We start from the raw sequence: 19,872 nt of genomic DNA, 5'->3' as shown, positions 1-19,872 counted from the left end.
GCATGTAGACTCATCTCCCCTGTGCTGTGTGTTGTGTCTGCCACAGCACTACTCAGCCTGACTTAAGTGTGTGTCTGGCTCCTCTGCTGCTCTGATGTGTAGAGGGCTTCTGTGTATATAGCTCTCAGGCCACATACATACAGAGCACAGTGCTGTGCTTTTACCCCAGGCTCAAGGTTTTCAGTCACTGGGTGAATACTGACTGTAAGGCAGGACCCAGTCCTAACTCATCCCATGCCCACTCTGCATCCCCTGAGCACCAAGCCAATGCCCTGTAATAGGCAGACACCCGGAATGTGTTCACAGCGCAGCATCATGAAGGGCCTTTCCGCCTCCACTGGCCTGGGTGAGGCAAAGACCCTGAGCAGTGTGTCTTCACTGAGTACATTCACCAACTTGTTCTCCTTCGGCCTTCCTGGCCACCATAGGAATTGCGCCAGTACCTGTCCAACCTTGCTGACCAGTGCAACAGTGAGAACAATGCTGTGGACATGCCCCTCGTCATCATCCTGGACAACCTACACCACGTGAGCTCTCTGGGCGAGATCTTCAACGGGCTGCTCAACTGCAAGTACCACAAATGGTAAAGGCTGGTTCTGGACCTCATAGCCCCCGGGAGAGAGTGCTGCCACCTTATGGGGCACTGTGCACACAGGCGGCCCAGGGCCGGTGTGGGAGTGAAGCCGTGCACACACACAGGGTTGGGAGGGGGAGGCGGCTAGCTGTCCACCGGCCTAGAAGCACAGGGCTGCGGGCCTCTGTGACCACCTTGTTCTCTAGCTTGGCTTGAACTCACAGCTTTCTTTTCTTTTATTTTACCCACAGCCCTTACATAATTGGCACAATGAACCAGGCTACCTCTTCGACTCCCAACCTGCAGCTTCACCATAACTTCAGGTCAGTTTTCCCTTCCCTTGTCCAGTTACCCTATGGAATCACAAAGAGGGAAAGCAAGATGGCGCGAGTAGAGACGCCTGCGTTGAGTATGCGTTGTACGCTACTTAAGCATTTTTCTCAGCTTAATCCATTTAATTTTAACTTCAGCCTCAAGTAATTACATTTACCACTCTCCGTTTACAAATGGGGAAACTGAGGCCCAGAGACTTCAGTGACTTGGGTGAGGTCACACACTGGTCAGTGGCAGAGTGGAACTTGCACTCAAGTCTCTGCCTCTGAGTCCTGCTGTCACAGGGTCAAAGGGGCAGCTCTGGAAGGGACTGCAGGTGACCCTGCTGCCCTCTTGTTACCAGTGGCGTCTCTCTGTCCCAAGTGAACATGAGCAATGGCAGCTTTTACCTAAAACGTCCCCACCTAGCTGGGCCTGTGGGCCCTCGAGTCCCAGCTGCTGTGACTCCCTGCCAGCTCGTCTTCCCTGCCCCGCTGCCACAGCACCATGCTGGTGCTCTCTCACGGCCAGGGTGTGGGAGGGACTGTTCTCCTCGGTTGTGCTAGGTTGCATTACTGTCTGATTGACATCGCCAAACACCCCTTCCCCGTATAATGAATCTCAGTTGACTTCACCTCTCCTGCCTGGGTCCTTAGAGGTGGATGTGAAGCTGTCTCCTGGGCTGGAACCCCCGGCTCATTTCCACTGGCCATTCTGCAGGTATCTCTGAGGGAGATCTATTGAAAGTGGGTCTGAATGTAATTACTAGAGAAATGTTGACTCCTCCAGCACCCTGAGAGCATGGCTCACCTCTGCATTTACGCTGTCCTGGTCTTGTTCATGCTTTCCCCTAACTATCCCTGAAGTCCATCGTCCTCCTCTTCCCCCCATCACTGCCCCATCATCACCCAGCACACCATTGCCATCACCTAGTCAGTACGTCTGCTTGCAGCCTCCCCCCTGCATCCTGTAGCCAATCCTCTACACTGTGGCAGCCAGACCAGAGTGAGCATTCTAGAGTGCACATCTGACCATAGAACTCTCGTGCTTAAAGTCCTTCAGTAACTCCAGCTCCCTATGGCCTGCAGAATGAAATCCAGACTCCGTGGGTTGGCAGGTCAAGTCTGAACTTCAGTCACACTAAACTTCTGGTAGTTTCTGCAAACACCCATGCTGTTTCCCATGCCTTTGCGAAAGCTGCAGCATCACCCCACTCCTGACCCTAACACCTGCTCCTGCCTTTCCTTATGTTGCTGCCCATTAACTGTCCAGTCTCAGCCCAGACATCCCCTCCTCTCAGGAGCCCTCCCTGATTCCCTTAGGCTTCATCATATTTCATTTCTCTCTTTGCCTGTCTGCCTCCTCCACCAGACTGTGAGCTCCTGGGGACCAGGACTGTGTCTTAGTCACAGTGATAGTTCCATAGCATAGCACAGAGTTCCACACCAAGCACAAGAGGCAGTTTATCTCAGTGGGTACAGCCTAGCCGCTGGAGCCAGGCTTCTTGGTTCCCATCTTAGCTCTTCAATTAACTAGCTGTTTGATCCTGGAAAAGTTACATGACCTGTCTGTTCCTTAGCATTTCTGTCTGTAAAATGGAGGTGGTGATAATATCTATGTTAGAGGGTTGCTATGAGGAACTGTGAGTTAATACATAGTTACAATGTTTAGAACTGTTCGGTGCATCGCTAATCCAATTTGTTGCATTAGCATATACACCTTCTGTTTCTAACATGCTTTGGTTCCTGAGGTCAGCCATCATTTGGATCACTATCATCTTGAAAAGTGTTTCTGACTTCCTCCAGATGGGTGCTTTGTGCCAACCACACGGAGCCTGTGAAGGGTTTCCTTGGCCGGTTCCTGAGGAGGAAGCTCATGGAAACAGAGATCAGTGGGCGGGTGCGCAATATGGAGCTGGTAAAAATCATCGACTGGATTCCCAAGGTCTGGCATCACCTCAACCGCTTCCTGGAGGCTCACAGTTCCTCGGACGTCACCATCGGTGGGTGGGAGACTGGGTTGAGGGGGTGGGCTGGCATCCTCAGGTGCCCATTCTCTGGGCCCTGGCCAGGACAGCACTTTGCAGGCACAGTCAGCAGAAGCTGGACTGTCCATAAAGATAGAAAGGGGGCAGAGGGACAGTCACAGTCCAGGCAGACCCCAGATTGCTAGTGGTCTGCAGAAGAGAGATGTGTCCATCCTGGCCCGATGTAGAAACTGCTAGCTCACTAAAGAGCTCCCACCTCAAGGTTCCCCCAGGCTGAAGCTACCCTCAGGATTGGCTTTGCTTGAAAAATGAAGTTTTACCAGCATTTCTGAAAGCTGGACATTTAGAACAGAGAAAAAAAGATCACTAACCATCCCACCATCTTGACATAATTTTCATTATTCGAACTAAGATTTCTGTCCTTGTTCATATATATATATATATATATATATATATATATGTTTACACTTTATGTAGTGGCAATCATAGCATACATATAACATGTTCCTTTTGGCCAAGCATGGTGGCTCCTGCCTGTTATCTCAGTACTTTGTGAGGCCAAGGCAGATGGATCATCTCAGGTTAAGAGTTCGAGACCAGCCTGGCCGACATGGTGAAACCGCGTCTCTACTCTAAAAATACAAAAAATTAGCTGGATTTGGTGGCATGCACCTGTAATCCCAGCTACTCAAGAGGCTGAGGCAGGAGAATCGCGTGAACCCAGGAGGTGGAAGCTGCAGTGAGCCGAGATTGCACCGTTGCATTCCAGCCTGGGGAACAGAGCTAGACTCCAAAAAAAAAAAAAATCCTTTTTCATTTAGCACTATCTCATGAGCATTCTCTGTTGCTACTCAGTTGTTGTTTTGTTTTTGTTTTTGTTTTTTGAGACAGAGTTTTGCTCTTGTTGCTCAGGCTGGAGTGCAATGGCGTGATCTCAGCTCACAGCAACCTCCGCCTCCCAGGTTCAAGCAATTCTCCTGCCTCAGCCTCCCGAGTAGCTGGGATTACAGGTGCCTGCCACCACACCCGGCTAATTTTTTTGTATTTTTTAGTAGAGAAGGGGTTTCTTCATGTTGGCTAGGCTGATCTCGAACTTCTGACCTCAGGTGATCCACCAGCCTCAGCCTCCCAAAGTGCTGGGATTACAGGCATGAGCCACCATGCCCAGCCAATTACTCAGTTTTTAAAATTATTTTTAAAGGCTACAAAATGATCAAATGCAGATGTACCCTCATTTGCTTAACTGTTTCTGTTCTTTTGGACTTGTAGTCATGGGCTTCTGTTTTTAAAAATCAAGATTAGTAATGCCACAGTGAGCATCTTCCCCATCAAGCCTTTCCTGGAGGAGGGAGACCCCCAGGTGGAATCAGGGATCAGAGTGTCCTTCTCTGTGCCCACCATCCAGGGCTAGTGTGTCTGTGTACAGGCCTCAGCCCTGCCGTCAGAACGTCCAGGGTCCCTCCTGTGAAGGGTGCTCGGACCATGGCTTCACCCGATGCCCCGTCACCCACGCCCATTTGAGTGCTAATGTATTTTCACTGTGGTCTCCAGGCCCCCGGCTCTTCCTGTCATGCCCCATCGATGTGGACGGCTCGAGAGTGTGGTTCACCGACTTGTGGAACTACTCCATTATCCCCTATCTCCTGGAAGCTGTCAGAGAAGGACTCCAGGTGAGAAGACACCCCTGCTGGCTTCCTCGAAGCTGAAGGGGACTGTTCTGGTGACCAGATGAGTTGTCTTTATCTCCTCCTCCAGGAATCTGACTAACATGGGGTGACAACCCCTCGCCTGGGAAGTCATCAGTCTAGCACAGTGTAAGGACACCTGGCTGCAAGTCCTGGCTCTGCCACCCATTAGCGCTGTGACCCCAGGCCAGCTGGTTAGCCTGTCTGTGCCTCAGAGCCCTCATTGATATTCTGCCACCAAGAGTTTGTTGCAAGGATGAAACAAAAGTGCTCAGCATCGTGAGTGCATGAGAAGTAGAACCATATACATGTGTAGTGCTGCACAGTTTGCAAAATATTCTCCTATCTGCCTTTTGGGTTAAGCCTTGGATTAGTCGTGGAACTTGGACAGAAATTTGGTTTTTTACTCCATTTTTTTTTTTTTTTTTTTTTTTTTTTTTTTTTTTTTGAGACGGAGTCTCGCTCTGTCACCCAGGCTGGAGTGCGGTGGCCGGATCTCAGCTCACTGCAAGCTCCGCCTCCCGGGTTCACGCCATTCTCCTGCCTCAGCCTCCCGAGTAGCTGGGACTATAGGCGCCCGCCACCTCGCCCGGCTAGTTTTTTTTTTTTTTTTTTTTTTTTTTAGTAGAGACGGGGTTTCACCGTGTTAGCCAGGATGGTCTCGATCTCCTGACCTCGTGATCCGCCCGTCTCGGCCTCCCAAAGTGCTGGGATTACAGGCGTGAGCCACCGCGCCCGGCCTTTACTCCATTTTTAAGAGAAAAAAATGAGGCTCAAAGAGAATAAATGATGTGCTTAAGGTTACAAAAGGGAAACTTGAAAGGTCTGTGATTTGAATCCATGCCTTCTGGATCAAATTCCAGGTTCTTAGCCCTGAGGCTGGTGGCACTCTTTCCCTGACATCAGCACCCCTACCCTCTTAGGTAACTTCGGGGCCCGTAAGGCTGCCAGTTCCTCCTGCCTGGCAGCAGTTGGAAGGCACAAATTCTTTTTTTTTTTTTTTTTTTAGACAGAGCCTTGTTCTGTCACCCAGACTGGAGTACAGTGGCACAGTCTCAGCTCACTGCAACCTCCACCTCCTGGGTTCAAGCAGTTCTCATACCTCAGCCTCCCAAGTAGCTGGGATTACAGGCATGTGCTACCAGCCCGGAAAGCACAAATTCTTACTTCTCACTTAACCCAGGGTTTAAATGGAAGCTTACCATTAATTTGGAACTTGGGATAGTTTTATTGTTGAGCCTGGAGGCAGCTCAACAAGGCTGCCTAAGTAGTTCTGTAGGCTTTTAATACTCGCAGTGCATAATTAGCAGACATCACGTGTGGCTGAATAATCCAGAAACCAGTTTGGTAGCCAGGTTTCCAAGAGCTTCTTTGTTTCCTTGGTACTGGACAATGGGAGACACCAGATGCTATCGTAGGCCTGTGGAGGGCGCAGGGACCGGTGTGCACCCGCAGGCACGTGGGTGACAAATGCAAGTTAATGGCTGCAGTCAGTGTTTGTCATTTCTCTATATTGGGCTGAACTGAGAAATATTGAACTATTTTCTGTCTATGATTAATAGCAGCAATGATGGTCTTCAGAGGCATTCGGGACAAAGGGAGCTTGAAAAGGAAAATATTTTGCCTCTTGTGATGCATTTCATTAAACTGGAGCATACGCGTTGCAAATTCAAGTCAGCATATTTAATACAAGTGTATTGTGAAAGCAGGAAAAAAGCAAGAAATTAGGCAACCTTTGGCCAGCCCCAAATCATTAGTTAACAGTGCTCTGTCAACTGTTGCTTTCATACAAGAAGGTATGAATGACTTTAGATCTTTGCAGTGGAATCTCCGTAGGTAGGTAAAGTCACTGGCCTGGATTAAATTGACCACAATTTAGTTCTGAATCAAATAGTTTTGTTAGTACCACAGACCCAAACAACCACCCAGTCATTTCTACTTTGGGGCCAGTAGAAGCGTCTCCTACCTGCTGGATTCTTGCAGTCTGTCTCATTTCAGAGGCCTCTCTCCTCTGTTCTCATTGGTGGCTTCCAGGGAGTGTGATACGCCCAGCACCTCTGGGAAACCCAAGCTGCTTAAGAAAAGCAAAGAGAATTGCAGGCGGATGAGGTGGACTGTTTGCCCCTAATTCCACCTCACTTTCTCCCATGTGCTTCATCTTTGCTCTAAATATTGTCTTCTGGTATAGGAAGGGGAGTGAACCTCAGAGTCACTGGGAAGAACTCATGGGCTCTGCTGAATAAAGGCCTCCTCTGCCCTGGGAGGCATTAACCCGGAAGTAGGGAGCCTGTCTGTGCTCCAGCCTTGAGCTGCACTTGAGCAAGCTCCTCATTGGTTACCAGTGGATGGTGGTGCCAAGGCTCTGCCCCTTTGGACCAGAACCTAAAAGAAGGCTTTCTGGGCATGGCTGGAAAGGAACTCCCCTTCCCACCTAGGAGAGGTTGCTGATGGAGCTGATCATAGAGGAACATTAGGTGCCTTCCCAACATGAGAAAGTGAGGCCCCAGCAATCTGGGGCAGGAAGCAGAGACATGTTCCAATCTCAAGACTCACCAGTTCAGTGTGAGGTAGGAAAAGTCATCACTGCTTTGTGCTTTGAGGTCATTTGAAGGTTAGTCTTTCAAGAGTACAGAGCTGCAAAGGGAGGCGGCCAGAGTTTGCATCCCACTAAGTGGCTCAAAAGTGAGTCACTATGCCCCAAACCTGTGACCTCGCCATCCTTATGAACCCAGGAGACCATATAGACTCTGTGGATTCCTGGGGAAGCTTGCTGTATTCTTCATGCCTCTGGTTTTGAAGGAACGTTTGGTGATGTTTTTTTGAGGGCCTGCTACTTGCCAGGCACTATTAGGGGCCTGACGTGCATGATCTCATTTAGTTCTGACAGCCCAGTGAGTCTCTTACAGACGAGGAAACTGAGGCTCACGGACGTTCTTGCCCGTTACCAAGTCCCCTCAGTGGGGTATGATGGAGGGAGCGTTGGTGCCCAGGACTAGCTGACCCCTGGCTACTTCTGTTATTTTCAGCTATCCTGAGGACCCCCATCACTCCACTGAAAAGCCTCAGGTGGCTTGGGGAACCAAATACTGAATTTTATAGAGTGGAGTTCCCCTTATTATTTCATTTGACAAAAGGATTCCTTTATTTTTAAAAAATTAAAATTCCATACTCTCCTTTGTGTTACTTTGAGTACACGCCTACTCTAGGGTCACCTGCCCCTCACCTAACCCGGGTAAGTGGCCATGAAGTGAGCATGTTGCAGTTCAGAGTGAGTAATCCCTTGGCCCAGGTTCTAGTCTGAGAAGAGGTGGAATCCCTCGAAGGGGTTCTGACAGGGCTGCCGCGCACCAGGAGCTGGGATGCAGGGCTGCCCGTGGTAGTATGGATTTGGTGGGAACATAAGGAGACCTGCTGTCTTCAAGGGATGAGGATGACTTCCAGGCAGCCCCTCCCACAGGTACACCCGTGCCAGGAGGAGACATCATATCGCCCTCTAGTGAGCATAAGGTAGCACTGCAAGGGTGTGTATGTGCAGATGCACTTGTGGAACTCCTTGGAGGAGCTTCCTGAATGTGCAGCTGATGCATTCTTCTGTGATGTGCACACGCTCCCAGGAGCCCCCTGCATCCCACAGTCAGAGGGCTCACAGTGGCCCAGGTTTTAGTTTTCAACGTCTCAGCTCCCTGTTGTCCTGCTTCCATTTTTCCTGACCCAGTAGGGATGCCAGATTTCTTCCCCTGCCTTAGGGAAAGTGAATGTCCTCCCCTCTGTGTCTGTCTGTCCAACTGTCTCTGCTGCTACCCTCAGGGCCTGCAGTGGAGCTGAGGAGCTTTATGATGTTTCCATTGCTTGCCATGGTTCTTACCCAGCCATTCATCACCCAGACTTGAACATGTCCAGTGACAAGTGAGGAGGCTTGTAAAAATATTTTCTGTTCTTGCAGATGATGTTAGCGTGTACCTAATGTGCATTTGTCTTATGACTCAGTCCTCAGCCCTGCTTCCCTTTGGAGCTGTCATTGGAAACACTTGCCAAAGTGTCTAAAGTCTACAGGGTAACTCAAAAGACCTCTCTGTGCCTAGGGCAGGTCTGGTTCCTGCAGGGAACAGGAATAGTGCAGGGTGAGTGCGGGGCCATTTATCAGATTATCCAGCCTCCTCTGAAACCCCAGACAGGTCTCCTGTCTCTTGGCCTTGGGTTCTCCATCTATAAATTGACAAGTTTGGACTAGAAGAGTGTTTTTTTCAGGCTGGTTTTTATGAAGCCCCCAATCTACTCAGTTGAGGACCAGAGATGAAGAGCAAATGTTTGAAAACCACAGTGCCAGGTAATCTCTGAGGACAGGTTCAGCTCCAGGAGTTCTAGCCTCTGTGATTCTGCAGCCCTGAGCATGTCCTCATCCAGGCTGTAGGGTGGAGACAGAAGCAGTAGCCGTCATAAAAGCAGTAGCTGTGAGGGTTTGGTTCAGCCTCATGTGAGGTCTGGCTTGGGAAATGCAGCCCAGTTTCCACAGGGAAAGACCTCAGAGGGAGAAACTTCTCAAAACTGCACAAATGGTTCTAGTCTGGAGCAGCCTTCTTCTGCTCCAAATATCCCACTTTTGTGTTCTCTTCTGCCCTGAGACACATGCCCACGTACACACAAATGCATGCCCCTCACACGATTCCTTCCTGCTCACGCAATAATTGCCTTGCAAATGCCAGAGTGAGTTCCTAGGCCTGAGACTCACTCCTGCTAAGGAAGACTTAGCAACAGACTGGGCCAGAACATGGGACGGGAGGAGTGCTGGTGTCTGGGAAGGCAATGAGTCATAGGAGGCCACGTGACTTAAGCAGAGGGGGTGATATCCACAAATGCAGAGAGATGGGCCCGTCTGAGAAGCGGCTGGATGGCCAGCTTCCCTGACAGAAATCATACCTAGAGGTCCCAGTTGGCACAGACGGTCACGGGAGCATGGGCACCGCTAGCGGGGACAATGAGCCAGCAGGCTGGTACACTGATATCTGGCCAACAGCCTGCTCCGCGTCTCCCTGCTCTGGGTCTGGCTGAGTCACGTGGCTCTGACTGATAGAGTTGTTCCAGGTGGTGTCAGTCAGGAGGGGTGGAGAGGAAAAAGGCCTGGCAAAGGAAGTTGAAGTTCTAGGTTCAAATCGGGCCCTGCCCGACAACCTTTCTCAGCGGGCTCTGCTCTTTGGGCCTTGATTGGCCCATCTGGTAAATGAGGGGGTGGGGCTAGGTGGCCCCAGCTCCTTCCCCTTGGAAAGAAGTGGTTTTGTTGGTTCAGAGCTCAGCTTTGCACTGTTGTCAGCACCTTGCTCTCCGTACCCTCTCCACTGCAGGATTCCCGGGAGGGCAGGGGGAGCAGACAGCCAGCCAGCCATGGCCACCCTAGAGACACACTACAGCCGTGGTGGCCCACAGGACTCTTTAGTTTCTGTGCCTCAAGGCCCCCTGCAGAGTCCTCTTTGCAGAACTACAGGCGACACTGCCCTGGCTGTGAGCGTGTCCTGCCACATGGACCAAGTGGGCCAAACTGGTGGGCCGTGGAATTGAACACACTTAGTTTCCAATTCTGGCTTCTCTCCTCCCTGGGCCTGTTTCCTCATCTGTAAATCACGGGCAGTAGTACTTCCTCTTGGAGTTGCCTGGTGGTTAAGCAAGGTATTTGTAAAGCATTTCTCACAGTACCTGGCACACAGTCAGCTGCAAGATGTGGTGGTGTTAAAGGAGAAATATACAAAGCCTATACCTAGCTGTGTAATATGCAGAGCCTCACATTGGGAAGGGGTCCAGTCTAGGTTTCTGTTCTTTAAGGAATGTATGTATTTCTTCAAATTGCTAGTAATGGTCACTAAAATGATTTTACCATTAGATAATTGAGGCTTAACAAAAGGAGCTTGGAGGCATGGTGTTGATCTTACTATAAAATTAAGTGATAATATAGTTTACTGTTTTAAGAGCCAATTAGCTATTATGGAATTTTGAGAAACACATGACAAGGGAGAAGTCCTCATAATTTCACTGCTTATGTGCAGCGTCTTTTAGCAATTTGCTGTTTTGAAAAGGAGCAGTGCTTCTATATAGGGGCTGTGAGAGTCAGACCCATTTCAAGAAATGGGGTTTTATTGAGCCAGGACCAGCCCAGCACAGTGGCTCACACCTATAATCCCAGACCTTTGGAAGACCAAGGCATGAGGATTGTTTGAGCCCAGAAGTTTGAGACCAGTCTGGGCAACAGAGAGAGATCCCATCTCTTTAAAAAAAAAAAAAAAAAGTTTTAAAAATTAGCCAGACATGGTGGCACGCAAGCAGTCTCAGCTACTTGGGAGGCTGAGGCAGGAGGATCACTTGAGCCTGGGAGATTGAGGCCACAGGGAGAGTGATCATGCCACTGTGCTCCAGCCTGAGCAACATTGCACAACCTTGTCTCAATACAAAATAAAAATAAATATTGAGCCAGGGCCATTGTGACCTCTGCCTGCAGTGTTGATACCCAGCACCCAAGGTATGTAGGTGGTATTCTTTGGGTAGATGCACCTAGTGGAGTACTAGAGCTGGCTCTTAAAAGCTGGTAGCACCTCTTTCCAACTCCACATCCAGTGACATCATGTCAGTGATTTGAAATCAGTCATGGTGGGATTGTACCATGGAAGTCAGCAAATGCTTCAAATCAGGTCATTGTTTTTCCCCCAGAGTCAGTTTTCCAAATTGGATTACCAAGGCTCAGAGTTTAGGGTCACACGGTGAGTCAGTGGCAGAGCTGAAACATGAACCCAGATCGCCCTGACTCCAAAGCCTGTGCTCTAGACCACTGGGTCATGCTACCTTCAGCCTTAGCACCTAGAGCCATCTGCATCTTGGATGACTTCCTGAGGATGGAATTCTAGAAGTGGAATTACTCCATCAGGGAAGGCATGATGCTGGGTTTGGGGAGTTTTTCAGAAAGCTGCAAAACTGGGGCTCCAAGAGAGATCTCGGCCACTTCCAGACTGTTCCTTCTTTGCCTGTTTTCAGCTCTATGGAAGGCGTGCCCCCTGGGAGGATCCTGCCAAGTGGGTGATGGACACATATCCATGGGCAGCCAGCCCGCAACAACATGAGTGGCCTCCCCTGTTGCAGTTACGGCCTGAGGATGTCGGCTTCGATGGCTACTCCATGCCTCGGGAAGGATCGACAAGCAAGCAGGTGCCCCCCAGTGATGCTGAAGGCGATCCGCTGGTGAGTCCTCAGCTGCCAGAACAGTTCAGCATTCGTTGAGCACTGACTGTGTGTTGGGTATGATGCAGGGCCTCTGGAAATACAAAGGTGACTAAACCCAGCCTTGCTTTGGAAGGCTGGACTCAAATGACTGGGCCATTTGGAAAATGACCCCAAGATTAGGGCCATTTTTGCCAATATTTTCTTCCATGATTTGTGTTTATCCCTAAAGACTTTTCCTCTAAAATTTTTTCTGGTTCTAGATAAAAGGTTAAGAATTGATTTTTCCTCTTAAATGTTCTTATACCTACTGTCTCTGTACAACTCTTTGCCCTCTGATTTGGAATGCCACCTCTATTACCTACTATCCTATTACTTTGATCTCTCCTACTAATAACAGAGCAGAGGAAGAGATTGCTGAGGACCAGAAGCCCAAGGCAAATGATCAGGAGAGTAGACAAGGAGAGGTCTGAGGGCAGGAGGGACTCACAGAGGGGAGGGGGCCTGAATATGGGTCCCATGGTCATTGCGATAAGCTCAGTCTTTAACACTGTTTAAGCTTCTTATTTATTTGGCTGTTGCTAAAACAACAAAGGCCCTTTAGGAAGCACCCAGGCTGGAGTGGCTCACGCCTGTAGTCCAAGCACTTTGGGAGGCCGAGGCAGGCAGATCACGAGGTTGGGAGATCAAGACCATCCTGGCTAACACAGTGAAACCCTGTCTGTACTAAAAATACAAAAAAATTAGCCAGGCATGGTGGCGTGCACCTGTAGTCCCAGCTACTTGGGAGGCTGAGGCAGGAGAATGGCGTGAATCTGGGAGGTGAGCTTGCAGTGAGCCGAGATTGTGCCACTGTACTCCAGCCTGGGCGACAGAGCGAGACACTGTCTCAACAACAGCAACAACAACAACAACGAAGCACCGGGCTGGGTGCAGTGACTCATGCCTGTAGTCCCAGTGCTTTTGGTGGCTGAGTTGGGTGGATTGCTTGAGCTCATGAGCTCGAAAACAGCCTGGGCAACGTAACAAAACCTCTTCTCTACAAAAAATACAAAAATTAACTGGGCGTGGTGGCACACGCCTATAGTCCCAGCTACTCAGGAGACTGAGGTGGGAGGAGGGCTTGAGCTCGGGAGGCAGAGTTTGCAGTGAGCCAAGATCGTGCCACTGCACTCCAACCTGGTTGATAGAACCAGACCTTGTCTCAGACAAACAAACAAACAAACAAAAGAAACACCTGGGCCAATCACAGTAGCATTTCTAATTAATTGTAGTACTCTACCAATATAAGACCCATGCAAAGTCATACTGCTAAATTAGACCTAACAAGTCAAAAGCCCATTAAAATACAGAGGAAGCAAATATACCAAAACTTCCCATGGTTAAAGGACGATTATCATGCCTTAAATTTAGGCCCAAGCTTTCTTGGCAGGCATAGCTAAAAGAAAACATAACAGAGAATATTATTTGCATTACCTAAAAGAAAATATAAGACATGTAGCAGGATTAAAAGACAACTGATTTACTGTTCTATTCCTAGCAGCTAATTAAGTCCCTAGATGATGATAATAATAATAATAATAGGCAATTCAGGTTGTCTGCCATCCTGCTGTTTGGTGGGATGTAGCTGTGGTTCTGTTGAAGATTTTAGTGGGAACTGTATTTTTTAAGGATTTATTATTTGTATTGCCATGTACAACCTAGTTTGCAATATTTATAACAGTAGTCTTACAAAGGAAAGAGGCATACTTTAAACAGCCATTTGCAATGTTAACCATTGCCGAAAGCCAAGGTCACGGAGGTATTTTTGCGGAAGCAAACTCATGAGGTCTTAACTTACATAGAAAATATAATTTAGTATATCTAGAGGAAAGAATGGCCAGCCCATCCCTAAACAATCTTTTCTGAGCCAGTAACATTTGTATCACTGGTTGGACACAGAAGGTGTGTAGGTAAGACTCAGGATTCTTGGAAGAATTCTCCTTCCAACCCCAGGCCCCCAGAAGTGAGCTGTACCAGTCCAGTCACTTCTATTATCAAGTTAGATATTTGATATTTGTCCCAGTTCTCTTTCTGCCCAGGGCCATGTGTCTCTATTATCATAGCTCTCTTATGTGTTAATCCTTCTCACTCATGAGACTGAGACCTTCATGAGAACAGGATTTATTTGTTTTTGTTCCAGAACCATATACTGTGGACATATTGGGAGTGTTTAATGAGTGAATAAGTAATCCCAGTTGCCAAGGATTGTCCATTATACTTCAGCTCTGCCTCTTCCCTGGTTATGGCTGTGCAGATGGACACCAGGTGATGGTGCTTCTGCAGCCTGGCACATCTGGGTAGACTCTGCAAAGCATCCCGAGGGGCAGCTGGATTGTACACCCAGCTGCACCGCATCTTGGCCTTAGCTCAGGCCCCATATTCCTGACTTACTTGCTATATAAAATATACAATACATACACACAATTTACAGTTATAAATAAAAGTAGCCTTTATTCCCTCTCCCCACTCCCAAACAAGTGACCCGTAAAACGTAAACAAGGGCAGATTCAAGAACGCTGTCGCTAAACTCTTTTCTTTAAGTTACATGGTGATGACAACAGATGACATTTATTAAGCACTTACTATATGCCAGGCCATCCCCTCTTCTAAGGGTTTAATACACATTATATCATTTTATTGCCTACTTCAACCCTATGAGAAGTGTTGCCATTCTCCCCATTCCATAGATGACGAACTGGTGGCTCAGATACCTTAGGTAACTTGCCCAGAGATTCCTGAACCACAAGCGAAGGCTCTTTGCACTCGGATGCTTTGCTTGTAACTGGCACTTCCCCTCACCTCCCTGCCAAGGCTTCCACAGGAGCTGGAGCACAGTTGGCTCCAGTCTGACCTGGCCAGAGCAAGGAAAAGAGACGGGTTTGATGCCTGTCGAAGCGGGAGGGGGTCCGTGTCCTTCAGATGTTGGTGACGCTGACGCCAAGTTCCAGGAGCCGGGACACTCAGCCACACCTTCATCCAGGCCGAGGGCTATGCCTGAAAGGTGTGCCCCTCCTAAATAAAAAATAAATATAATATGTATAGAGAGCATCATTTTGTTTTTCAGTGCTCTACATATATTAACTCAATCCACTCCATAACGTTATAGGGCAGGTACTATTATTATTCACATTTGACCAGTAAAGAAACAAGTATGAAGAGGTTAAGTAACGTGTTCAAAGTCATGCAGCTAGTAATTGGTGAAGTTGGGATTTGAACCCTGGAAGCCTGGCCCAAAGTCCATGTTCTTGTCCACTGCCTCCACTGTGGGCTGTTATCCCAGGTGAGTCTGGAGGAGGTGGCATGACCTTCTAGGGGTCCAGGGTGGGCAGCCAACTAGACAGAAAGTAGCTCATGCTTCCCCACTCTTCCCCTAGATGAACATGCTGATGAGGCTGCAGGAGGCAGCCAACTACTCCAGCCCCCAGAGCTATGACAGCGACTCCAACAGTAACAGCCATCACGATGACATCTTGGACTCCTCTTTGGAGTCCACTCTGTGACAGGGGCCTGGAGCCCAGCGCCCTCCTCTTCTCCTCGCCCCGTTCCACCTGCATCCCCAACATCATCCTGAAGTTGACTTCCTGAGCCAGCCCCCAGCCGCAGCCCTGAAGCTGCGGGAACACCGAGACCCCTCATCCTTCAGCCTCGACCTGGGTGCAGGCATCCTGGGCCAGCTGCCTGCGGACCGCTTCCTTCCACAGCGAGAACTGCACTACCTTCGGTTGTACTTTAATTATTGTTTTGCCTTGTTGCTGTGACCTCCCTAAGACACTGAAGATACTTCTCGGGAAAGGATCATCGCCGTTGAAATGAAAAGAGAGACAAAAAAAAAAAAAAAGTAGAACCCACATGAAGCTCTGAAACCAAACAGCATCCTGACATAAGCTTCCCAGAGACAGAAGAGACTGGAGCAAAGTTGGAAACACAGAGAAGCACGGCTTCCCCTCAGCACAGACCCTCCAGACTGGGTTTCAGAGCCACACCACCCACCCTCCCACACAGTCGGCCACAGGGAGAACTGGTGCTAACCAGGGTGCTTGCTTTGGTCACGTTCAACGCACTACAGAGCTACGACACAGGGAAACCTTAGGAGAAAATAAAACATGCTTTCATGTTTTTTAAATGGTGCTTTCCTTACTCGAGAGGTATTTTGCCTGTTCCAATCCAACCACCCCATTCAGGTCCATCAGCCTCTGATTAATCCGTGAGAGAGTAAGGAGTGAGAGTGTGAGCGAGTGGATGTGGCTGTCAGTGCAGAATGGCATGCGTCTGTTTCCTTCTGATATATGAATGAATCAGGTGGTGTTTTTTTTTTTGTTTTTTTGTTTTTTCCTGCAAACACTGTGTATAGTGAGACTTGTTCTACTTTGGAGAACAGATTACCTTTTGAAAATGAGGTTGAGTTTCTTCCTTTCTGATGCATTGATTTTTGAAGATTTTTTCCCCCTTCCCCTCTTGGTCAGAATCAATCCTTTGGTGAAAGTAAGAACCGCAGGAGTTGAGTTTCGGTTTGGTCCTGCTCAGTTTTGGTTTTTAGTTGTCCATCCTCACAGTCCTACACACTCGCCTCCTCCTGCTAGGGCTGGGGTCATCTGTGTCCTTTAAAATGGATGAGGACCCAGTCCTCGACATGTGGGTGAGCCATGGACCTTGCCTTCCCTTCTCATCCTTGAGGGTTTAGAACACACACCAACACCTCCAGCGCCCCCGCCCCAGCTTTCAGTGGAGTGATGAGGTCACCCCGCAAAAGACTTGCACTTTCCTCAGAACCAACATGATGCAGCTCAACAAGGGTGAGTGTCACCCCCTCCCAGAAGCCCCGTCTGGACGAGCCTTGCCTGACCTCTTCGGTGCTGACCTTCCCAAAGTGATGCCTTACTGGTTTTGTACTAACTGTGTTCATTTTACATAAGTGTCGTGCCTGCCCGGGGTTTGTTTTTTTGTCGTTGTTTCCCCCATTGAAACAAACAGGGCTAAAGAGTCATCTGTTCATTAGGAGAACTCAAGTTGCTGTGACTTTTCTCATCCGAAAGACTCATTCGTGTGGATGCGTGACCATGGGAAAAAGAAAAAAAAAAAGATCCATTTTTTAGGTTCTTATCAGTCTCCAGCTGACAACCCAACTGGACAGGGATCTGTCTGGTACAGGAGAAGGCAAAAGCTTCTACAATCTACATGACCTTGCTGATACTTGCTCTAATAGAAACCCAGTCTGCTGTGTCTTCAACATACTGGTATTTTCGTTACAAAGTATGATACATTTTTGAGTTGTTTGTTTCTGTTTTATAAAGAGAATCTTTATTGGACACCAGTGAAGGTGTCTCTGTTTTAATGATCAGGGTTTTTATTCCATCTTTTGCATTTCTATTTCTGAAGATTTGTCTCTTGGCATCTTTTTTTAGTTTCTTACCGTAAGAGTTTGACCCGAAACTGCTCACTTCGTATTGGATGACACCATGTTCTTCCTCTTTAAAAAGAAAAGGGGAATGTGTCCCACTAGTGAAAGGAAAACTTTTCAACACTGTCCCTGCTTTAATCTCAGCAAACTCAGACTATTCTGCTTAGCCTTCATTAGTCATCTGGGAATGAGTGTGTCTTGTTCTGTTTTTGTTTTTAATAAAACTTTCAAACCATATATTTAGCCTGTGACCAGGGGGGCCAAACCTTAAGATTTCTGGTAAACCTGAAGGGTGGCCCTCCTTAGACAATTTATCTCCCAGCAATGACCCTACACTCGCGTACTGTGAATTTGGGAGGAGGTAAAGTTGACTTCTCCTTGTGGGCAGTTTTCCAATCACCTTGTGAGTAGATACCTGCCAATATTGTTTAAAACCTTTTTTTAATATGACATCCTCCCTTGTCATTCTCTTCTCCCCTCTCCCACAGACTTCCCTCCCACTGGGTCCAGGTTCAGAACCAAGACTTCTGTACCTGGTGCTGCCTGATTGGTGAACATTGACTTCAAGTAGCATAGCCCTTGTGTGACTCACAACTCAGTGTCCTTCCTAAAGTTTCGGGAAGCAGGGTTGTCTAATATGCACATTTCTTACTTTGGTCATATTTTTACTTTAGTGCCACTCACCTTTGACAAAGTGACTTTGTACTCATTTAGGGCTCTATTGGAAATGCTTCCATTTTGCCTTTTCTACAGTTAGGGCAATTTTGAAATGTATAAATTCTATGCAACATTTATGTTGAGTTACCAATGGAAGCCAAAAGTTCTCTTCCCAAACTGCCAAGAATGATACAGGCCATAAGTGAAATGGGAATACCTTTTAAGTTTCATTAGGGGTGGGGTGGGAGTGGGACAGGAACAAGACTTGCCTAGATCTTTGTTGTATCTTGGGGACTTTTACTTTGTTGTTTGATGCTTAAACTTCAAAATTCTCTGTATTCAAATTTGATTGTGGCGAATCTACTTCAAAAAGGAAAAATAATCCAACTTTGTGGATATTAAATGGAAGGTTTGCTGTTTTGATCTAGTTGTTTCCAGTGGAGCAGTTTATGAAATATGTTCTATAAGATGTACATTTTTTCATTGTAACATAGAAATTGTAAATAATTGATTAAAGTGCTGCATTTTGATGAATTTTTTCTAGCCATTTTTAAAGAGAAAACTAGGAATTGAGTATTTTGTGTACGGTATGTTTCCATCCTCCCTCCCCTTCCTCCTCCTCTCCTCTCTCTCTCCTCACCTATTTAATTTTCATTTGTCATGAGGTTTTTGGATTTGCCAATGATCTGCTGGACATCATGCCCCATGTCATAGAGAAGAAAGCTGATGATTGTACCAGTCTTAAATTATTCATGATTCAATAAAATTGATGCTTATTTATTCAGATTAGTGGTTTGGCTTGTCTGTGCTAGAGCAAGTCCTCATAAGAGTTTAATTTCATGCAAAGAGCAAGTCAGTCTTATCTGGATGCAGCAAATGCAGGGAAAACCCAAAACCTTTGCAAACCCGTCTTGGCTGATATGCCATCCATATCCCGACTCTTCTCAGTTTCTCAGGTCTTTTTGCCACTCCTGTGGAACTTGTTAGAACTGTAGAATTTCAGATCCTCTCAGACTTTATGAATCACCAGGGATCTGGTGGATCCTCAATTTCTAACAAACTCCTAGGCAATACCAGTGCTCTAGTGCCTGGACCACACATTGAGTGGCAAGCAACATCAGTGTCCAGCCAGCCCCCTAAGTCGACCCCTTGGCATGAAAAGGATTTTTTTTAATGTATTGAGTGCCTACTAATTTCCAAATGCTTTCCCAAATACTCAATATAATGCAAAATGATGCCAGAGAGGTATTCTTACTCCCATTTTACAAGTAAAAAAAAAACGGAAAATGATGTGCCAAGGAACCTATAGCCAAGAAGTGAGTTGAAGTTTCAGCCCCATCTTCTGACAGTCCTGCCTTGCCGGGCTGCCTTCTAATCTTGGGGGCCTCCTGCCACATCGCAGCTCACATCCATAACAGACATAGGCAGTGGGAGATGACCTTACATTTCAGCATTCACTTTAAATAGCAACAACAAAAAAGGCGCGGTTTGGAGTCCTGTGGGTTCGCAGTGAAATTGATCCCACATGGTTGGCTCAACTGCTCATGACATGAAGTGTCTCACTCTTAACATACAACAGTGGCCCAACCAGGGAGGAGGTAAAGAATCCAGATATTTAGCATAGGCAGTTTTAATCCCTGTCAAAAAAATAATACAGGAGGGGTAGTACAATGGTTTGACAACTAGATGTCCTGAATTCCAAAATTCCATGTCAAACATTCTATCCCATTGCTCCATGATATATTCTGAGGTTACCTAGGAAGTATGACCAGCATACATAAAGGGCATGGTGGACAGATGGCTTTTTAAAGAGAAGGGAAGAGCCAGGTGTGGTGGCGCACGCCTGTATTCCCAACACTGGGAGGCCAAGGCAGGTGGATTACCTGAGCCCAGGAGTTTGAGACCAGCCTGGGCAACATGGCGAAACCCCGTCTCTACAAAAAATACTAAAAATTAGCCGGCATGGTGGCACGTACCTGTAGTCCCAGCTACTCAGGAGGCCGAGGCACGAGAATCGCTT

The 19,872-nt window shown here is 47.7% G+C and overlaps 1 protein-coding gene across 12 annotated transcripts in view; it reads left to right on the top strand.

Moving 5' to 3' along the window:
• LOC105486999 (neuron navigator 2) overlaps nucleotides 1-18,636 on the top strand; it is a 767,789-nt gene extending 749,153 nt beyond the window's left edge. For all 12 annotated transcript variants that reach the window (XM_011750255.2, XM_071074969.1, XM_071074968.1 and 9 more), the window contains 6 exons: nucleotides 429-583; nucleotides 826-897; nucleotides 2,692-2,888; nucleotides 4,425-4,543; nucleotides 11,573-11,776; nucleotides 15,172-18,636. In XM_011750255.2, the coding sequence (XP_011748557.1) occupies nucleotides 429-583; nucleotides 826-897; nucleotides 2,692-2,888; nucleotides 4,425-4,543; nucleotides 11,573-11,776; nucleotides 15,172-15,297 (873 nt within the window). In that variant the 3' untranslated portion in view covers nucleotides 15,298-18,636. The remainder of the gene's footprint in view (nucleotides 1-428; nucleotides 584-825; nucleotides 898-2,691; nucleotides 2,889-4,424; nucleotides 4,544-11,572; nucleotides 11,777-15,171) is intronic.
• The last annotated feature ends 1,236 nt before the right edge of the window (nucleotides 18,637-19,872 follow it).

Source organism: Macaca nemestrina, chromosome 12, assembly GCF_043159975.1.
Source record: "Macaca nemestrina isolate mMacNem1 chromosome 12, mMacNem.hap1, whole genome shotgun sequence".
Taxonomy (NCBI): domain Eukaryota; kingdom Metazoa; phylum Chordata; class Mammalia; order Primates; family Cercopithecidae; genus Macaca; species Macaca nemestrina.
This window is presented reverse-complemented; position numbering and strand designations above follow the sequence as displayed.